The 23,134-nt window shown below is 40.4% G+C and overlaps 1 protein-coding gene across 4 annotated transcripts in view; it reads right to left on the reverse strand.

Moving 5' to 3' along the window:
• Positions 1–23,134, reverse strand: part of TANGO6 (transport and golgi organization 6 homolog) — a 192,695-nt gene that overhangs the window by 77,709 nt on the left and 91,852 nt on the right. For 3 of the 4 annotated variants that reach the window (XR_015244733.1, XM_086689063.1, XM_086689061.1), the window contains one exon: positions 5,115–5,255. The exons of the other annotated variant lie outside the window; for it this stretch is intronic. Coding sequence is in view for 2 of the 3 variants with exons in the window: in XM_086689063.1 (XP_086545189.1) it covers positions 5,115–5,255 (141 nt within the window). In the remaining variant the exon portion in view is untranslated. The remainder of the gene's footprint in view (positions 1–5,114; positions 5,256–23,134) is intronic. 4 annotated transcript variants of the gene reach the window in all.

The following is a 23,134-nucleotide window of genomic DNA, read 5'->3' on the forward strand; positions in this document are numbered from 1 at the left end:
CAGAAACAGAATGGTCCACATGAGCTCTACAACAGGGTATATCAACATGGGGCCCTACTGACATTCCGGGCCAGATCATTCTGCATTGTAGGGGGCTGCCCTGTACACTGTAGGCTGTTGAGGAGCATCCCTGCCTTATACCCACTAAATGGCCAGTAATATTCTCCTGCCCCCAGTTGTAACAACTAAAAATGTCTCCAGATATCTCCTAGGGAGCAAAATTCTTTCCCCTGCCTCCCTATTTGAAAATCACTAATCTAGAGAACAAAGGACGGGGCAATGTTTGTTCAGCCCTGCTGAAGAGAAAGCAGATATCGCATCTGGCATATGTGAGAAAGCTGTGTAGTCTCCATCAGATCAGGAATAATGCTCCAGGCGGCCTCAGAAGGAAATACCGTCGCATATGTATTCAATCCTCTTCACTTTGATTCTACTTTTTAAGTAATGTCCCAATTGCCAATTCACTATCTTGGGCACAGTATTCTAATGATATATTTTTAAAAGAAGTTTTAAAAACTGCAATGACAGATAACAGTCCACAGGTTATTGTCAACATCGACACTGGGCCATATAAGAGGAAACATATGGAGAAACATTTGGAGTGATTGGTAATTTAGCAATGTGTTAAGATTAAATTTCTAAAAGTACAATAAAAAACTAAACAGTTCCTTAAATAAAAGAAACGAAACCAAAATCTCTCCACAATATTTTCTACATTGAAGAGTAGAGATTAAAACATACAGATTAATATATAATCTTGGTTTGAGAAAGCCTTCCTATAGGAAGAAAAACCATAAAGGAGTAGATAGATTTGCCTTTATCAAAATAAAAAACTTCTGTGTTTCAAAATAAAGTGAAACAGAAAGTATGAACACAACTACAATGTAAACAACCCATAGAAAATAGTCACAACATAAATTTCAGTGGTTCACAATTTTTAATTAGGTAAAGGTTTTATAAATCAAATAACAAAATCAATACCCCCAACAGAAAGATGGAGAAAGAATAGGAAAAGCCAATTTACACACACACACACACACACACACACACACACACCCCCTCCACATACACACAAAATTTAGTCAATAAATATATGAAAAATGTTTAACCTTATCAATGGAATTAATGGAAGTAAAAACAAGGTAGCATTTCTTTATACATGTGCTTGATAAAAATGATAATACATGGCATATACACTACTGACGAGGGTATAGACAAGTATTCTCAAACACTGAAATATAAACTGGCACAATCCCAGGGGGACGGGCAAAATGGCTAAAGGAGAGTGGGAGGTACAGGCTTCCATGGAATGAGTAAGTCACAAGAACAAAAGGCACAGCGTAAGGAATACAGTCAATGATACTGTAACAGCATTAGATGGTTGACAGATGGCGAATATACTTGTAGTGAGCACAGTATAACGTATAAACTTCTCAAATCGCTATGTTGTACACTTGAAACTACTTTAACATTGTGTGTCAACTATACTCAAATTAAAAATTTTAAATAAATAAACTGGCACAACCTCCCTGGAAGACAACTTAGCAATAAATATCTTTAAAAATATGCACATGCTTTTAACAAATTCTACTTTTAGCAAATTGTTTTCCTAGGAAATGATCATGAATCTGCACAAAGGATTTAGCTACAAGGATATTCATCTTAATGTAATTCATAACAGCAAAAACTCGGACCAACCTGTAAGTTGGTCACTTGAAAAAATTATGGTACATTCAAATGATATATTACCATGCAATCATTAAAAATTACAGAGGATGTGGAAAATGTCCATGTTAATGACAGGAAAAAGGTGCTTAATAACGTGGGAGAATGTTCAGGATGCAACACTGTTTTGGGTAATAAGACTGGGTCTGGAGTCAAGCTGTCTGAGTTCAAATTCGGGATCTACCATTAATTAGCTGTGCGACATTAGGCAAGTTAGTAGCCCTCTCTGCAGCTGTTTCTTAATGTCTAAAAAAAATATACAACCCTTATGAAATAATGGATCTAGGCTACAATTATCAATGGTTACTTAAAACCATGAGGAGGAAGGTTGATGGAGAAGTTTATAACAGATATACCTGACTAGAAACACCACTAATCGCCCTCAGCACCACTAAAATGAGACGACCAGACATGATGTGCCTCCTCTTGTGAGACAACAGGAAAGACCATACACAGCATGCCTATGAAGTATTTTTAGCCCCCAAATTTGACCCCGATTTACAAGTGTCTAGATCTGTCGGCATACTAGAAATATGGGGATTTGAGTCCATGAAAATGAAGTTTGAGAACAATCAAAATAAACGGACAGTGACAAAAAGTTTAGAATAGTGCTTACCTCTGGGGCAGGTAGAGACTAGGAAGGGACAAAAGGAAACTTCATGGGCTACTACAAGCGTTCTACACTGACGTTAGTATACTCTCTATACTTCTCTGTGTGTGTGTGATACCTCCGTTTTTAAAAATGGCAAGAAAAAAGCTCCTGATTTTCACCATCGTCTAGCAGCAGGAAGGAAAGCAGACGTGCTTGGGGAACTAGGCATAATGCCAAGAGGAAGCAGCAGTGTCCTGCACCCGGTTCCCACCTGTGGGCCTCGTTCTCCCGTGGAACTCCCCCTGCTGCAAAGAAGAGCTGGGGGTGGGGACAGAGCAAGTCCCAGGCCAATGAAAGCAGGGTACTTATTAAGGAAGCCTTACAGAGAGGCTGTCCACAGGGATTTCCATATCACTGGTAAACTAAGAATACTGGCTATGTTGTAAAAACGGGCTTTAACTCCAGTGAAAGGATTTCAGCAAGCCACCTCGTCTCCACACTTGGACATGTTGGTAATGTGAATTAGAAACTGGCAGGTAAAGCTAAAGGCGGTATCTATGGCTGGATACCTAGAAGAGTAGGCTATGGAAACATTAGAACTTTGAGAATTGATGGAGTTTTCTTTGAAACAGCCCGCAAAAGACTGTTTTGGGAATTGGGCTAATTATAGGCACATGTAAGGTGGAGTAAGGCCTCTCTCCCAATCCACCCAGTTCTTCACCTCCACTCCCACCCCTGGTCACTAGAGACCGAGAAACGTGCATTTCGGTGTTCATCATCCTGGCGGTAGAGGTCTACCAGAAGTTACAGAGAAAGTACATGTTACACTGATGTAGTCTATGTATGGCATACGTTCCTTCTTAGCTCCGATAATCCCAATGATAGACGCAAATAGAAGTCACAGGTTGCACTTGGACCTGAGATACTTGAAACTTAACATTCACACCTCCTGTGAGAGAATGATTTCTTATAATGGTGCACTTGTCTGGTATGTTTCGGATCCATATTTAGGACTAAGGCAAATATAGAAAGTTGGTCTTTCTTTAAAGACTAGAAAACATTTTTTTTTTCTAAATTTCACTTTCATGAGATTTTTCTTTCACTAATCAAAAGATTTAGGTAGAAAAAAATTATTTAAGTGGGTAGAGATCTAGGTCCTCTTTTTTAACCAGGAGGGACGCCCAGAAATTAGGAAAATTCAGGGCTATATCTGAAGAAATAATGCATGGTTATTCAGAAGCTTTGTAAATACTTTGAATGCTGGTAAAGAAGAAATCAGTGTGATTTCGCAAAGCAAGTGGCAAAAAGCTCTTTTGTTTTCCAAAATCTTCACCTATTGGGTAGAGTAACATTTACGAGCTCACAGACAAATTAGTCAAACTGAAGCTGAGATCACTTCTCTCTCTGCCTTAGGTCACAGGCTAGGGGATACATGATGGAATTACTAACGGGCCGAGAACAAATCTATCGGTGCTTGAGAAGATGCTGATCCAGATTAAAGAAGAAGTCCAGTTCGGTGTGGCATTGTTTTCAGGCCAAAATATTAACCGCTGATGCTACTACATCTCTTAATGTAATGTGACACAGACATACATAGTGAGAATATGGCTCCCAAACACACCTTAATTCTCCAAGTTCAACATGGCAGCTGGTTGGCTCAATGGATACTATATACCACTGGCCACACTTGAATGACTGGTTTGCCTTATTTTAAGGCTTCAAGCTATCTATATTCAGTGTAGCAGTCAATGGCTAAGTTTATGTAACGCAAGTTAAAGAACCCCCTCCCAATTCTATGTTATATAGCCCGATATAAAAATAACAACAGTATACTTTTTGACTTATGGAGAAATTTGTTAGTTTATCTTAATTTAGCCCCCATCTTTAACGTGAACAATTGTTTTCTTTGTCCTGACTCCCCAGTGTCCCATCTCCCAGCCCCTTAAGGGTACTCAATAAGTAGTAAATAATAAAGTATTTCTTTTCTTTAAAAAAGCAATCTTTCTTGTTAGCAAAAATGAAAATTTATTGAGCCTGTACTGTGTGCCAAACGCTATTCCAAGTATTACCTTAGTTAATCCTTACAATAGCCCTATGAGTAAGCGCTATTAATATCCTCATATTATACACGATGACACTGAAGTACCAAGAGGTTAAGAAATGTTTCCATGGTCACATAGCCAATAAGCAGCAGTTTGAGATTTGAACCCAGATATTGTGACCCAGGGGCTCATGTTCTTACTTACAACTCTCAGCTTATGTAGTCTGGAGCAACGTCCTTTGAGTTGGGGGGTTCAATTCTCAGCACCACTATTTACCAGCTGAAAGTGTCTTGGGACAAACTGCTGAAGGTCTCTGCACCACGATTTCCTCACCTATAAAACGGGTCTAACAACAGCCTCTCTGTAGCATTTGTTGGGAAAACTAGATGAGACTATATATGCAGACGACCTGGCACACAGTAGCCATTCAACAAGAGCTAGTGCTATTCCTTCCCTGTCTGACATTCCTCCTGCTGCTGCTCAGCCAGTGTGAAACTTCTCATTCCAGCTCCAACGAAAATCAGGCCCCAACGTAGCTGAGGGGCGGAGAACAAGCAGTGGTAGGAAAACAGGCACTATTGCTGCCAATCCCTTAGTGGGCGTGTGGATTGTTGCTAAATCCTTGAGCAGGAAGTAGTTCATCTCAGCCCTGAAACTGTCCTCCCCTTGCTAGCACAAGAAACCTCCAAGGTACACAGACTTTGGTTCCGAAGCCATACTGCCCCCCACCATTTTCCAGGCCGTGGAAAACTCACCTAATGCCCTGACAACTCGCATCAGGACTTCCCCGACTTTCATTCTGGTCTCTGGCGTGTGCTTGTCTTTACCACCGTCATACTGAGCCAACAGGCCAAGCAAGATTTTCTCAGGGTACACATCTGAGAGCAAGGCAACCCCTGGGGTTAAAAATAAAAAGAAAGGATTCATTATGGTTTAAAATTGGAAAGCAAATAAACCCAGACAGCCTGTGACGGGATGAACACTGAGACACTTAAACCCACCTCTGTAATTCTACCAGGAAGGGCTGCCCTTTATTTGGAATGACAGCATAGTGAGTGCAGAGAACACGGGTCTGGGAGTTCAGACTCCTGGATTCTTCTAGTCTCAGTCCTATGTGTTCTCTAAGATCACTTCCAGCACTGGCATTCTATGATTTATGAATTCTAGACTCTTTTTTTTTTTTTTTTTTTTGAGAGAGACAGAGAGAGTGTAAGTGAGGGAGAGAGAGAGGGGGAGGAGGAGAGAGGAGGAGAGAGAGGAGGAGAGAAAGAGAGTCTTAAGTAGGCTCCATGCTCAGCACAGAGCCTGACTTGGGGCTCAATCCTACCACCCTGGGTTCATGACTGGAGCCAAAATCAAAAGTCAGACGCTCAACCTGATGCTCAAATGAGCCACCCAGGCGCCCTTGGATTCTAGTCTCTTAAAGCAGAGGGTAGATGATTATATATTGTGGCAGGGATTCACAAGCAGCAGGAGAAGACTGGATTAAATACCCTCCAGAGAGCCCTCCAAGTCTGAGACTCTATGGTTCTATGACTAGTATTATTCCTGCCAAAGCACAGCAGTGCTTCCTGTCTTTGCTGCGGTTCTCTGTTCCAATATGAGTATTCTCTGTAAAACTGTCAACGATGAGAGTAATTTCCACAAGGAAATATCTTCAGAGCATTTTGGGCATGATCAGTAGGAGACCCATACTTATGGCTGAGTTCCCTGATCAGAAGTGGGGAAGGTCCTGCTCTTGAGTCTCTCTTCCAAGTATGGTAGTAGCCCCCCCTTATTCGCAGGGGATATGTTCCAAGACCCGCAGTGAATGTCTGAAACTGCAGATAGTTCCAAACACTCTATATTCTATGTTTCTTCCTATACATACCTACCTATGAAAAAGTTTAATTAATTAATTTATTTTTTGATTTAATGTTTATTTATCTTTGAGCAAGAGAGAGACAGAGTGCAAGCAGGGAAAGTGCAGAGAAAGAGGGAGACACAGAATCTGAAGTAGGCTCTAGGCTCTGAGCTGTCAGCACAGAGCCCTATGTGGGGCTTGAACCCACAAACCATGAGATCATGACCTGAGTGGAAGTCGGACATTCAACCTACTGAGCCACCCAGGTGCGCCTAATAAAGTTTAATTTATAAATCAGGCACAATAAGATATTAACAACAATAATTAATCAAATAGAACAATTGGAACAATTGCAATAACAATAACAACTGTCATAAGTGTTATGTGAATGTGGTCTTTCTCTCTCTCAAAATATCTTAATGTAGTGTATTCGCCCACATTCTGCTTGTGATGACGTGAGATAATAAAATGGCTACATGAGCAGACGAAGTGAGGTCAGTGATGCAGGCATTGTGACAGTGTTTGGCTACTACTGACCTTCTGATGATTTAGTCAGAAGGAGGATTATCTGCTTCCAGACCACAGGTGACCGAGGCTAATTGAAACTGTGGAAAGGCAAACTGCAGATAAAGGGAGACTCCTTCACTTCCTGATTCCTTTTCCCATCATGCCAGTACCTCCTAGATGTGTAATCATTATCTGAGACCCGCCCCATATCGAGCAAACTTTACATGGACGGAGAGAGGAGGGGATATATGATCTATGACAGAATTAGAAATAAAGCCCCTAGTCTCAAAATTATATAAATACAAATTGGGTTACTTGGGAAGAAAACGTTACACACTTTTAAAGAATAGTGGGGAAGAAGAAAAAAACAAAGGAAAGAAATACAGGTTTCAAAATATATCCAGGAAGAGACTGCTTCTTTTTACCACCTCTACTTCAACTACTCTGGTCCATCATTTCTGGCCTGCTGATCTCCTTTTTTACCCTCCAATAATCTCCTAATTGGCCCGTCTGCTTTTACCATTTACCTTCATCACAGCTGGAACCATCTGGCTAAACCAAATCAGGCCCCATTATTCTTCTGCCCAAAGCCCCCAATGGTTTCCCTCTCCCTTGTTTATGAGCAAACCCCATCTCCACCTGCCTTTGTTCACTCACTGACCTCATCTTTTACCACTACTCTCCCCTGCTCACTATCCTCCAGCACCTCTGGCCTCCTCACTGTTCTTAGAGTAGACCACGCTGCTTCAGGTCTACTGTCTTCCTCTGACATCCCGCTCTGCCCAGGCTTCTCCTCCTACAGGTAGCCTCAGGGCTTGCTCCCCAAGCCCCATCATGTCTCTGTTCAAACATCACACTTATCACATATAAAATGGCAGCCTCCTTCTCCTACCACTCCTTATGCTTGATTTTTCTTCTCAGCACTATACACGTTATATATGGCATTTGCTTATTTATTGACTACTCTCCTCCTTAGAAGGTAAAATTTACAAAGTGAAGGATTTTGTTTTGTTCCCTGCTGTAGCCTCCATGCCTAGAAGAGTGCCAGCACACAGCAGGCGCTCAGTAACTATTTGTTGAATGAATGAATTAATAAAAGAGTTCAAAGATATAGTCTTGATATAAATTTCAGGAATTAAGAAAGATGGGGAAGGAGTAATAGAAATGCTTAAGAAATCTTTAATAATTTTTCATCTGAGTTTGCCAATCTCCCGTTTAAACTTGACATTCGTTCAGGCAAAGTCTACATACTATTTTTTTTTTTAATTTTTTTTTTCAACGTTTATTTATTTTTGGGACAGAGAGAGACAGAGCATGAACGGGGGAGGGGCAGAGAGAGAGGGAGACACAGAATCGGAAACAGGCTCCAGGCTCTGAGCCATCAGCCCAGAGCCTGACGCGGGGCTCGAACTCCCGGACCGCGAGATCGTGACCTGGCTGAAGTCGGACGCTTAACCGACTGCGCCACCCAGGAGCCCCTCTACATACTATTTTCTATGTTGTAGGTTGTGATTCCATTCTCTTGTAAGTCAGATATACACAAAGGCAGTACACTTGCTAAAGGCTGCCTGTACCTGCTTCTTTTCTGCCTTCCCCACCCCTACCTTTTCATTGCTTCCAAAAAGCCTGGGAAGTCCCTGCATGTGGTCCTAACCACCACTTCCTTTATGTGGCCTCCAATCTTATAAAAGCAAAAGCTCTGCTCTTAAGGAAGTTTCAGGCTGTGACAGAACCTGAATCAGACAGTTCCCCTGTTGGCACAATGAGACACTGCATTTGTAGTTAGCTCTATTATGCAAAACGATGGGAAAGTTCTTGGATGTCCAAGATGAAGTTAAAGCTGTCTTAGCAAAGGAAAAATGTCAGTGGCTAAGAAAAAGATAAATAGAGGCACCTGGGTGGCACCGTCAATTGAGCATCAGACTTGATTTCAGCTCAGAGCATATGATCCCAGTGTCGCGAGATGGAGCCCCATGTGAGTCTCCGCGCTCAGCGTGGAGGCTGCTTAGGATTCTCTTCCTCTTTCTCTCTCTCTCCCTCGGCCCCTTTCCTCTTCTTGTTCTCTCTCTCTCAAGAGAGAGAGAGAGAAAGGGAGGGAGATTGTTTACTAAGGGAGGGAAAGGAAACAGCTTCCAAATCTGAAGAAGCCCAAAGCAAAAGTGAATTGGTAGTTGGTAACTGCAGTTCTGGCAGAATTGTACCACTGCTACGTCGCAAGCTCTGGTAGACACCACAGATCTACAGCGACCATAACTGCTTTTTCATCAGAAGTTCCCAAGTGAGAAATCTGGTGGATCTGTTCCCTTTTAGGAATACAGCTGTGGGGCGCCTGGGTGGCGCAGTCGGTTGAGCGTCCGACTTCAACCAGGTCACGATCTCGCAGTCCGTGAGTTCGAGCCCCGCGTCGGGCTCTGGGCTGATGGCTCAGAGCCTGGAGCCTGTTTCCGATTCTGTGTCTCCCTCTCTCTGCCCCTCGCCCGTTCATGCTCTGTCTCTCTCTGTCCCAAAAATAAATAAACGTTGAAAAAAAAAAAAAATTTTTTAAAAATAAAAAAAAAAAAAAAAAAAAAAAGGAATACAGCTGTGACTTTATAATGGAAATCGGTGGGAAAATGGGGTCTGCTTAATAAAACTTTGATCTATTTCTAGCTTTTCTGACAAACATTTATTACTGAAGTCCCTCCTACGTTGTTTATGCCTATTTCCTCTCATTAATCTTTAGCAGAGAACACATATTTACCTCTAACAACATTATCTTGCTATCTACTTCAAAACCAGGTGAGCTCTTGATTTCCTCTCTGTAGCAGGCAGAGATCTGGCTGCACATAGCATCTACTCTGTCTTCTGGTAGCAACACCTGGTGGTCCTTTGGGAACTATCCTTTTCCTACACTTAGTCTAAGTGGTTTAAGTGGAGCCAACTGCCCACTTCCCCCCCCCCCCCCTTCGTGTGTGAACTCATCTGGCCAGTTAGGACATTCCACCCCAAGCCCACATAATGATGGGCTCAGTAATGGGCAATGGGACTCAATTCTGGATCCCACATTGCAACTACTGGGACAAATAGGGTTTTGGTGTGTGTGTGTGTGTGTTTTCCCTGTTGAGGTTATTAGCCTAGAGCTGCCTGTGGCCACTATGTGGAGAAAGCCCACTCAAAAATACAGCCAACACAGAAGAGCATCAAGCCAAGAGAGGGAAAGAGAAAAGGAAGAGACCTGATAATCACACTTTGAGCCTCTGGATTCAACTGTATTTCCACCCACTTAGACTCTACATAAATAAATCAATAAATATCCTTTTATGTGTATGCCGATATGATTTTTTTTCATCAAAGGAATCCTAACATATTCTTCTTCAGATTAAAAAAAATGATTTATTTATGTATGTATTTATTTACTTACTTAAGTACTTTTCCTATAATGCCAAACTTTTAATTCCACTGGGGAGCTTTAAATCTTTCCACTCTTGCATTAAAAGGTTGCCAATAGCAAAGCCTGGTTTCCTTGTTTCCCACAGTCCCAGGTTAGCAACTGTTTATCTTCTTGCTGGCCTGCTCCCCAGACTGCTGCCAAATGGCCCTCTGACTGTTTGAGTTTTACCTTCTAGGATACAGCTGCCACCTAGGAGTTTATAAATCCCTAGAGGACAAGGGCACCCCCCCCCCCCACTCTTACACCAAGCAGCAAAGAGAATTACATATGATGGTTAAGACTGCAGAACAATTAAAGAGATGAAATTTTGTGTGGCCGTTTTTGTTTCTTATTTGAAGGCTCCCTGAATTTTGACAATGGAGGAAACACGGCCGTAACCTTCACATGACCCTTGGTCCCTTGCACTTGATAATTCCTTTGTAATTTGAAAGTGGGGTAACTTCTGGGTCAGCACGGGCTTCAAGGAAACATGACACATCAATCCTTTTGGCAAAATAAGAACCAAATGAGTCTGGGAGAGATACCTGCCCCTGCTCTGACTGCAGGAAAATGACCACGCACTTCAAGGTATGGTATAACAGGTAAGTGACGTAGAAGGTAAAGGTGAATCTAAAACCGGCTAGGGCTCATGAAAGCGTTCTGATCTGTATTTTCTGGCAAAGCTCAGGATATAAGCAAATTAACTCAACTGAAAAAAAATATTATTTAAAGTACATCATGCAACAAAATAGAGACAGTCAACTTTGTAAAATAACTGTGTGTTTCCCCCAAAGACTTCCCTTGCAAAGCCAGAAATGTATTCTAATCCCAACAGCACTGACTTCAAGATGATTCCTCAGCAAGCTGTTCACTGATTCTGTAGATCTTCAGCAGTAAAAATAGTCTAGGTATAGTCTTACCTTACACGAGGCTCTTGCATTGTAGGAAAGATAGTTTAGCTCTGAATGTCTTTGCTGACTGGCTCTTTCCCAAGAATCTTCTAAGCCAATCTCCACTTTGAAACTAACCTGCCCCCTTCTCCCGGGCAGAGAACAACCTATCTCCCAAAATGCCCACATCAACCTGAAAAACCACCTACTCACTCAAACTTCTTAGGTACTTCTGAGACAAAACGGTAAGAAACATAAAACCCACATATTGTGTGATTCCATTTATGTGAAATATCCAGAATAGGTGAATCTATAGGCAGAAAGTAGATTTAGTGGTTACCCAGGGCTGTAGGAGGTAGGGGGAAATAGGGAGTGAGTGCTAATGGATGTGGAGTTTCCTTCTGGAGCGATATAAACCTTCTAAAATGATTGTGATGATGGGTTCACACTCTGTGAATACACTAAAACCACTAAATTGTATATTTTAAATGAGTGAATCGTATGGTGTGTGAATTATCTCCCAAAAAGTTATTATTGAAAGTATGATAAAAGCTTTTTCATATCTACCCTTTTAGGTTTTTAGAATAGAAGAAAAGGGGAGAAAATAATATATCACATCTTAAATATAAAGGGAAATCCACCTCCAAGAGCAAAGTATCCACTTACTTTTGTATTCAAACCTATTTTGGTTGCCCCTATATTGGGTGCGGGTGGACAGAAGGGGAAAAGGATTTGTCACTTGAATGGGAAAAAAAGTCAAATATTTCACATTTCACAGAATCTGTCTTACAAGTGTAAGAAAATATAATACATCTAAAATTCTAAGTCCTGTGTTAAGCCAGAAATTCTATTCTCGGAATTTGTCCTAGCAGATACACAAGCACAAGGAGAAAATTACTTATGTACAAAATCATCACTCTACCACTACTGGTAAAGAAAAGACTGGAAACAAATCAAGTATTCATCAATAGAGGACTGATTAAGTTGTGGTCACTCACACAATGTGATACAGTGTATCCATAAAAAAATTTAAAAAAGCTTTTAGGGTACCTGGGTGGCTCAGTTGGTTAAGTGTCTGACTTCAGCTCAGGTCATGATCTCACGGTTTGTGAATTCAAGCCCCGTGTCAGGCTCTGTACTGACAGCTCAGAGCCTGGAGCCTGCTTCAGATTCTGTGTCTCCCTCTCTCTCTGCCCCTTCCCTTCCCATGCTCTCTCTCTCTCTCTTCTCTCTCTCTCTCTCAAAAATAAATAAACATTAAAAACAATTTTTTAAATAAAAAATAAAAAAGCTTTTTAAGAACTGTTATAGAATAAATTCTAAAATCTACTGTTAGGTAAAAAGCAAAGTGCAAAACAATGTGTATAGAATTCAACCATTTCTATACAAAAGGGAACTATACTATAAAATATTCCTGGAAGGATACACAATAAATTAACGATATTGGTTATTTCTGGGAGGGAAATGGGGAAAGATAGGAAAGTTTTTATTCTGTATCTGTTTCTACCTTTTGAACTTTGAGCTATGTAATACACTATCTATCAAATATAAATTTTAAAAATATAAGTTAAAAAATCCTACTGAAGTGACAATTAAGGAATAAAAAGGTATAAACCCCAAAACAAGGACAAAGAGTATGGGATAGGTGTCAAAGGCTGAAGTCTGGGTAAAGAGAACAAAGATGGAATGACATAATGATACGTATTCGATACAGCTGTTAAATAATTAGGAAGAACTTAGCAACAATTACACAGAAAACTAAACAAATGTATAAGAAAGGAAGACTGAACTAGGCTCAGCAACGAATAATATCCAAGTAATCAACAGTAGATACAGCCCAATGATGTAGCCAAAAATCATGATGGGGAAAGGGCAGGAGGGAAGGGGTATGTACAGGTGTGCATGTGTGTGCAGGCATTAAATCCTCATCCAACATATGGCAAATGAGTAGATAATGTCCAAAGTTTATTAAATCACAAGAAATATGTGTGAGCAATTTATTTATAAATAAGGAGGTAATCACTAGAAGAAACTACTTAAAAAGGGGTGGGAGGGGGGAATGGTTATCTTTGGGGACTGGAACTTCAAAGGGGAAAGAAGCAGGACAGGGGATAAGCTTTGTGACTCTTTACAAACTATGTTCAAATTAATAAAAGTAAGTTTATATTAGAAACTACAAAGAAGACACAATACTATTAACCTGGAGAGGAAGCTCACTGTAAGAATAATAATGGGTAAGCAAAGAGGCCAGGCACAGGAGAATTTTCCTTCTGATTCCCAAAGATCATCACTAATCTGTGACTATCCTCTCCTGCAGCTCTACAGCACAAAGATACAAAAGGCTAAAACCTGAAGGGAAGGAAAATACCCTTCCTTTTAGCAAGGTACTTCAGTTGTTACATTAAAGCCCTCTCATTATGATGAAAGCCAACAGTAATTTCAGCTCCAAGAATCCAGGAAGTTACACAAACTGGGGAAGTTGGTTATTAAATCAAGGAAGTGTGGAGAATTCCACTGGATGGCTGGTCTGTCTTTATAATTAGAGTAAAAGACAACGTCTAGCATGCCAATTCGATGTTAAGTTTCTCAACAGCTCCAAACCTCTGCTAAGTGTGGACAAGCCCCAACAAATTTATAAAGATACGATATGAGTTGGTGTTACCCAGGCCTGAAGAAAAAACAGGGTTAGACTAATAAACTGTCACAGTTAACAGCTAAAGGTTTGTTAAGAACTGTACCTAGAGTCTATCTCTTTAAATCAGGATCTAAATAATACATTCGAGGGGCGCCTGAGGGCTCAGTTGGCTCATTTAATGCTCCCAACAATCTTTTGAAGTAGGTATTATTATTACTCCTAATCCAACTCTTGATTTCAGCTCAGGTCATGATCCCAGGATTGTGGGATTGAGCCCCACATTGGGCTCCACGCCCAGCGCAAATTAAGATTCTCTCTCTTTCTCTCTCTCTCTCTCTCCCTCTATCCTTCTCCCTCGCTCATTCACTCTCTCTCAAAATAAAAATTAAGTTAAAAAAAAAGAATTTAAATAATACATTCGAACAGTAAAATAATGTCAACCTGTTTGCTTAAATTATTTTCTATTTCCCTGAGTGCCTGGGTGACTCAGTTGACTGGGTGGCCGACTTCAGCTCAGGTCATGATCTCGTGGTTTGTGAGTTCAAGCCCCATGTCGGGCTCTGTGCTGACAGCTTGGAGCCTAGAGCCTACTTCAGATCTTGTGTCTCCCTTTCTCTTTCTCTGCGCCTCTCGCACTTGTGCTCTGTCTCTCTCTGTTTCTCAAAAATGAATAAATGTTTAAAAAAATTTTGTTTTAATTCTTTTCTACTTCCCATTTTGGAGGGGGAATGTTAAAAGGAGTGAATAATCTATATTTACTGACAGTTAACTATACTTAATGAGAGCCATTTGGATCAAAAAGTATCACTGCAATAAATAAAAATCTAATAGCAAAGACAGTAACATTCCTAACATTTACTGAGTGTTTTCAACATGCCAGTCCATTCTAATGACTTCTATATGCACTCATCCATTTAATGCTCCCAACAATCTTTTGAAGTAGGTATTATTATTATTCCTAATTTTACAAAGGAAGAAACTGAGGAACAGATAGATGGGTGAAAAATATGACCCAAGATCTTTGGCACATGGCAGAACAGACGGGCAAACCTGCACTCTACTACGCCACAGCCCCCCCCAGAGGTCATGGAGAAAATAACTGCTGGAATAATGATAGCTTTGCAAATCCTAAGCCCAAAGACAGCAACCTTACATTATTGTTTTGGTTTTTTTTTAGTTTATTTATTTATTTTGAGAAAGAGAGAGCGGGGGAGGGTCAGAGAGAGAAGGATAAAGAATCCCAACCAGGATCACTGCTGCCAGGACGAAGTCCAACACAGGGCTCGAACCCATGAACTGTAAGATCATGACCTTAGCTGAGGTTGAACACTTAACGGACTGAGCCATCCAGGTGCCCCAAACCTTACATTTTCAAGTATGTGCTCTTAGCGTCACTCCATAAAATTTACTTTCTATTCAACTTCAAGGTCAGAGGAAGGAGAGGCACTCTGCACACTGCATCCCAGAAGAGACAGGCCAGATTTCTCTACTGAGTCTAGTTGGGTTTCCTAGGGACTGCTTCATTCCTAGCTGGTATCTTTATTTAGCATGTCAAAAAGGGAGGTAAGTGATGTTAATGAAATTCACAAATGATTCTGACTTGAGATGCTGCTGACATTAGTGGTAACAGAGGAGCCATACAAAAGGAAATTGAGAACTTGGATTTTCGTGGGTTCCAGTTTTTAACCAGTGATTCTCTTTTTTTTTTCTTCAATATATGAAGTTTATTGTCAAATTGGTTTCCATACAACACCCAGTGCTCATCCCAAAAGGTGCCCTCCTCAATACCCATCACCCACCCTCCCCTCCCTCCCACCCCTCAGTTAACCCTCAGTTTGTTCTCAGTTTTTAGGAGTCTCTTATGCTTTGGCTCTCTTCCACTCTAACCTCCTTTTTTTTTTTTTCCCTTTCCCCTCCCCCATGGGTTTCTGTTAAGTGTCTCAGGATCCACATAAGAGTGAAAACATATGGTATCTGTCTTTCTCTGTATGGCTTATTTCACTTAGCTTCACACTCTCCAGTTCCATCCATGTTGCTACAAAGGGCCATATTTCATTCTTTCTCATTGCCACGTAGTACTCCATTGTGTATATAAACCACAATTTCTTTATCCATTCATCAGTTGATGGACATTTAGGCTCTTTCCATAATTTGGCTATTGTTGAGAGTGCTGCTACAAACATTGGAGTACAAGTGCCCCTATGCATCAGCACTCCTGTATCCCTTGGGTAAATTCCTAGCAGTGCTATTGCTGGGTCATAGGGTAGGTCTATTTTTAATTTTTTGAGGAACCTCCACACTGTTTTCCAGAGTGGCTGCACCAATTTGCATTCCCACCAACAGTGCAAGAGGGTTCCCATTTCTCCACATCCTCTCCAGCATCTATGGTCTCCTGATTTGTTCATTTTGGCCACTCTGACTGGCATGAGGTGATATCTGAGTGTGGTTTTGATTTGTATTTCCCTGATGAGGAGGGACGTTGAGCATCTTTTCATGTGCCTGTTGGCCATCCGGATGTCTTCTTTAGGGAAGTGTCTATTCATGTTTTCTGCCCATTTCTTCACTTAACCAGTGATTCTCAAACACCTCCACTCTACCTGTTACTGCAAGTCCCCTAAATCTCTTATTCTACTCTGCTCCCCAAATAAATAAAATCCAAAACAGCACCAAAAAGCTTAGAGTCCACCTTGTCAGACAGGGCTGCCTCTATCGAACACCTGTGGGTGACAGAGAGGAAGGGGTAAGGAAGAGAGCTGAGAAAAACTGAGCCTCAACACCACCACAATGATCATTCTGTTGTATGTGCAGAAATATGCACAAAGCTGCCCTAATACTGGCTGAAGGCGTAAGTGAGGAAGGAAGGAAAAGAAAATAGCAATTACCGCTGCTTTGAGGGTAATCACTGCCCTACACATCCGAAAAACTCACATTTCAGCTGTTCCAGGGTGAGAAATAAAAAAGCAGGATGCCATTTGTTTAATTCTCTTTATGTAGCTTTCCCAGAGTTAAAAAAAAATACATTAACATTCTCTTTATGATATCAAAACATTTCCTGATAAAAAGAAAAGAGGGGCTTCTAGTTTCCCATAAAACAGCGAATGGTTCTCTTTTAGCTGAATCTTGGCAAAAAAATAAAAGTCTCTACATCTCCTCCAGATCCCAAGATGGGTGGTCCTGCAGGAGGAGTATCTACCTAAACCACGGACTCATTTTCTCCTGTTTTCTACTGGCATTTCACCTCAAGCGAACGTGAGGAGAAGCTGCAGAATCAGCAGAGCTGATGGATGCGTCAGGTTCTCATTCCTTCCGAGGGAAACCAACGCCTCCCGGGGGAGTTGTTGCCTGGCCTGAAGCTCTAACAAGACAGGGCTGATCTTTCATGTTCTCCAGTGTCTCGGAGCTAGGGGACTTGCTCTGTGCTTTGGGCACCAAGCAGTGATACAGGCAAGATATAAACTCTAATGAAATGCTCCTTTTTTCCTTAGTTAAGCCTAGCAGAAGTCCTGATGAGATGATTAGGCAAGTCTGTGATAGGCACTCCAGGCTAGGACTTGCTTGGAAAGTGTTTGTTGTCAAATCAGTAACCATGACGTGTAGGACTTAAACTGTAGTTTCACATGGAAACCAGGCAGAGCTATTATAAACTTTACCCAAAGAGCCCTTCTCCTCTGATAAAGGCACATACACACATAGACCCTGCCTGTAATTTCTGGGGGTGACCAGACCTATTCACAGACCCTCTAGGAGTCCACACAGCCCTCAGGTTAAAATCCCTGTGCTAAGTAGGACACCCATAAATAGAGGGGAAAGGAGAAACCTTTAAAAATTTGCTTGCGTAATCGAAATAACTTGACTGTTTTGTTTTGTTTTTTAACCCTGGTGGCATAAATAATACATGGTCACAGTAAAAGATTCAAATACTAGAGAAAGCAAAAGGAGAAAGTAAAATAAAAATCACCTTTGGGAGGTATGGGAGGGAGCATTGAGGAGTGAAAGTTAAGGGAAGTGAGTCTCTGTTAAGATAATGAAGATGGTGTAAAATTGACTGTGGTGATAGATGCACAACTGTGTGAATATACTAATAGCTATCCTAGTTGACATTTAGAAGGGCATATTGTATGGTATATAAATTATAATCTAGTATTTTTTTTAATTAGCTGAAATCAACACAAACATTTTAGTGCCTGCTCATTCATACACCATTCCTTGAATCTCTCTCTCTCTCTCTCTCTCTCTCTTTCTCACACACACACACACACACACACACACACACACACACACACACACTCACATACAGTTTTCATTATGGACAATTTCATTTTATTTTAACAGCTTTCTTTTTTAAGGGAGGATGGGGGGAGATGGCATCCTCCCCAGATGTCATGGCTTTCACACTAGATAATTTGAAGTGGTCCAATGATAACCCTGAACACTTTAATAGTAATATTATTACATAGGACGGTAGAAACAGAAAGGATTTCTTGAAAATTTGACTTCAGTTAAAAAGAGGGAGATTCCGACTTCAGCCAGGTCACGATCTCGCGGTCCGTGGGTTCGAGCCCCGCGTCAGGCTCTGGGCTGATGGCTCAGAGCCTGGAGCCTGTTTCCGATTCTGTGTCTCCCTCTCTCTCTGCCCCTCCCCCGTTCATGCTCTGTCTCTCTCTGTCCCAAAAATAAATAAACGTTGAAAAAAAAAATAATAAAAAAAAATAAAAATAAAAATAAATAAATAAATAAATAAAAAGAGGGAGAAATGAGGCACCTGGGTGGCTCAGTTGGTTAACTGGTCAACTTCAGCTCAGGTCATGATCTCGTGGGTGTTGAGTTCAAGCCCCCCATGGGGCTCTGTGCTGACAGCTCAGATTCTCTGTCTCCCTCTCTCTCTCTGCCCCTCCCCCATTCACGCTCTCCCCACCCCCCCCTCAAAAACAAACAAATAAACACTAAAAACAAAAAGAGGGAGAAGGGGAGCACTTGTCTGGCTCATTCGGTGGAACATGTGCCCCTTGATCTCAGAGTTGTGAGTTTGAGCCCCACAATGGGTATAGAGATTACTTAAACAAACAAACAAACAAATAAAATCTTAAAAAAAAAAAAGAGGGGGAGTGCAGGAAAAAAAAACAAATCAGTTATATAAGAGCATATAGAAGTACTCTGCAGCTATGGCATGAATCATAATGTTTGGAAAACATCTTTAAATAAGGGCAATGGAAAGAATTTCCATTTCATGCATTCACCTATTAATAGTTTATTATGTGCCAGATATTGTTATTAAGTGATACAAATGTAATATGACAGTGTCCCGCTAGAGAAGGACAAATCAGCCAATGACAACTAAGAGCCTGTGCTGACAGCTCAGAGCCTGGCCCCTGCTTCAGATTCTGTCTCCCTCTCTCTCTGTCCCTTCCTGCTCACGCTCTGTATCTCTCTCTCACAGATAAATAAACATTAAAAACAACAACAACAACACAAGACAGTGTGGTTAATGTGGCAGGTTTGGGGAAAACGACAGCACAGAGAAAGAGGAGTCAAAAAAGGGTGTGGGATGGGGGTGGGGCTTCCTGGAGAAGGGACAAGTGAGCTGTGCTGCAAAAGGTACTAGATTCTTCAAGTGAGAGCTATGACTGGGCCCAAGAGGTAACTGCACTCAGTGTGGGAAAAATTTAATAGATCTTTTAGACAGAACTACGATAGGCATCAACCTCCTATTTACACTCTTAGGGTAGATTCCCCAAAGAGAAATAACGGACTCCAAGGGCATAAACATTTTCAAAACTGAATTCCAAATATGTTCCCATTAGTTTCCCTAACAAGAGTGCTCAAGAGTGCATTGGGCAGTACTGGATATTCTCTTTAAAATATGTGTGTGTGTGTGTTTTGTAAATGGCATAAAAAGTTACATTTAATTATTATTTTAACCTACCTTCATTATTAGAAAAGTCAAATATTTTACCAAAATCTTATTATTTTTTTCTCTACCATGAATTGCCTATTTATTTTTTTATCCATTTATCTACTATATATTTTTATTACATTGATCTCTATGAGCTCTTTATGTAGTTAAGGCATTGACTGTTGGCTTGTCATTTTTGTAAAAAAAAAACACAGATTTACTGAAATATAATTCACATGCCATAAAATTCACAATTTAATGTGTATAATTCAGTAGTCTTTACTGTATTCACATGGTTGTGCAACCAATATCACTATTTAATTTCAGGACATTTTCATCACTCCAAAAAGAAATCTACCCTTTAGCAATCAGTTTCTTTTTCTACCCAGACTCCCCAGCTCTAGGCAACCTCAGATCTACTTTCTGTCTCTATAGAATGATGCTTGTCCTTTTTGCCACCAATTTTCCTGTAATCATATTTTGCGGTTTCATTAAGGTTATTTTTTACATAAGTGAGTTTTAAACTTTTAAGAGATCAAATTCATTAGTCTTTCCTTTTTGACTCCTCCATTGGAAACTATTGTCTCTCCGTGCTTCATTCTGCATAATTTTTTTCCTTTCTACTTTGTGGTTCATTAATTCTCTCTTCAGCTGCATCTGTTGTAAAACCCATCCATTATGTTTTTAATTTTACTTATTCTTTTTTTTTTAATTTTTTACTATGTTTATTTATTTTGAGAGAGAGAAACAGAGTGTGAGCAGGGGAGGGGCAGAGAGAGAGAGGGAGACACAGAATCTGAAGCAGGCTCCAGGCTCCGAGCGTCAGTACAGAGCCAGACGCGGGGCTTGAACCCACAAACTGAGATCATGACTTGAGCGAAGTCAGAAACCCAACCGACTGAGCAACCCAGGCGCCCCTACTTATTCTTTTTATTTTTAGACATTCTATTTGTCTTTTTCAAAATCTGCTACATCAGTTTGATTGTTTCCAGTCTGTGAAGTTATTTTCAAGCTTATCTTGCATTTATTTTAATATACTAAGCATGGTCAATTCATAATTTACCTGTGACAATTCTAATATCTAAAATCTTCTTGGGACCTTGTTTCCTTGTGCTTGGGTATTTTGTGACTACATACTACTTATTATTCATAATGAAATGTAAAATAATTATTAATTAAATAATTATTATGGGTGAAGGGAATGGAGAGTTATTACTTAATGGCTACAGGATTTGGGGTGATGAAAATCTTTTAGAAACAGATAGCTATGACACAACATTGTGAATAAATATGGTTAAAATAGCAAATTTTATGTTATATATATTACCATAAAAACAATTTATTAAAAAATTAAAAATAGGGGCGCCTGGGTGGCTCAGTCGGTTAAGTGTCAGACTTCGGCTCAGGTCATGATCTCACGGTTCGTGAGTTCAAGCCCCACGTCAGGCTCTGTGCTGACCGCTCAGAGCCTGGAGCCTGTTTCAGATTCTGTGTCTCCCTCTCTCTCTGACCCTCCCCCGTTCATGCTCTGTCTCTCTCTGCCTCAAAAATAAATAAACGTGAAAAAAAATAAAAAATAAATTAAAAATAAAAAGTAAAAAGTAAAACTTATTGGGAGGGTTCTTTGGGGTCTAGGATAAAGGTGCCTTCCTCCACAGGAGATACAGTTTTGTTTCTGAAACATATCCAAAGACATTACCAATGTAGACATTTTAAGCTCTGATTCCCTGCTTGAAATTTGTGGAATCCCATAATGCAAATCTGCAGAAGAGGTAGCCCATTCAGTGATTACAACCTCACAGGGACAGGTTTTCTTTCCTTACTGCTCTGCTTAGTGCCAAGACGATGCCTTCCCAGGCCCTTCTCATCCACCCGAAGGTGTATTTATTTGGAGTCTAAGCATAAAGTTGGAGGTCTTCTATTCGACTCCCCACTTCAGGTTGGATTTGGGCTTTCATGTCTGCAACTTGCCCTTCAAAGCTTTGAAACTCACAGCTTAATTTCATCAAATGCCCGCAGGTCAAATGCAGGTTCTTACAGTCGTCACTTTACCTTTCAGGATTTTGACTTAAGATGTTGGTTTGGGAAGTCTCTGTTTTGTTAGCCCTCTAATGCTTTTTAGCTTTTTAAGTGTTTTAAATATGTTATCCTGCATAATAGTTGTTTTCAGCTGAGCTGTCTCATCATCATCAGAAATGGAACACAGAAATGTATTTTCTCCTAGATTTTGCCTGGACTAAATTTAAGATTTAATGTTTTAATTCACCTGACAAATGGGGTACATGCTGAAGTTTCTTTGTTATTAGTAATGTTTAGCATATCAGATATTCCAGTTATAAATTCTGGTATCCTAAAAAAAAAAAAAAAAAAAAAAAAAAAAAATCTTCACTACTGAGCCCCTCCTTTAAGGGGCTGTCTCAGAGCTTAATTTGGAGTTATCTTCACATTTTACAATCTTTGACCCACTGACCTAACTGATCCTTTCAGCAACCTAATAAGTGTTCCATGTCACAGCTCCTGATACATACTGCTGAAAGATCAAACATGCTGTGCCACCAGAGAATCAGAGTTAAGAGCAGAGCAGGGTGCTTTATGAGCTGTCATTTTCCTTGTATGTCCTTGTCACAAACAGCATCTGGACAGACACATCCGGGTGGAATTTTGCTGCTGACTTAACTATTTGGTTGCTGAATTACAAGACAAGAGATAATGAACATACTCAATTTTACCTGATTAGTATTCTCTGACTTAATAATTTTCCACACTGAACCACTTTATAAACTAAATATAGGAAAGTTACTATTACGGTCTGGTTTCTAAGCAACCATTTCATTAACAAAAGCCCCACTTGGGAAAAACATCTGTTTGTCAGTAAGGTTTCTGCTGTCATCATACAATTTCATGGTGAAAAAGCCATGGTCACCCTGTGCCTTAGTAATTCCTAGTTGTGAAAAGGTCAACAGGGGGTACTACAACAGAGGGAGCCATCTGTCTCGATTTGTGCTAGTCCCTGAACCTTGCTATCATGAAACAACTGTTTTCCTAAACAGCCACATAATTTAAAAATATTATCTTCTGATTATAAAAGCAATAAATGTTCATACTAATACAGTGTGAAAAAAACAAGAAAAAAAAGGCATGAAGAAGAAAATAAAGATCACTCGACTTTGACACCACATTAGATCTCATTTGGAAAATGCATCCCACTGCTAAAAAAAAAATTACTTGAAAACCACTGGCCACAAATAACTCTTTATGGCTTTATCTTTTTCATCTGCAATTAGGATGTTTTTCATAATGGATAAAGGCTAAATGTTGAAACTGAATTCAGAGACTTGTAGAAATAGAGATTTGCTGTTGTTTTAAAAGCAGAACCTGGTTTTCACACGAAATCTTTAGAGGAGACTCAATGAAAGAGAAAAAAGCAGAGTCTTCTAGTTACAGTGGGGCTGACTGGTGCTACCTCCTTCACTGACCCTAGGGTCCTGTAGAACACAGGCGTCCATGCGGTCCTCACTGTCTACAAGCTCCTCCCTGCCACAGTACCGTGGCTTTGCTGTTCCTTCAGTCTGGAACACTCTTTCCTCCCTCCTTTACT

This window comes from Puma concolor, chromosome E2, assembly GCF_028749965.1.
Source record: "Puma concolor isolate L17-30 chromosome E2, mPumCon1.1.hap2, whole genome shotgun sequence".
Classification (NCBI taxonomy): Eukaryota; Metazoa; Chordata; class Mammalia; order Carnivora; family Felidae; genus Puma; species Puma concolor.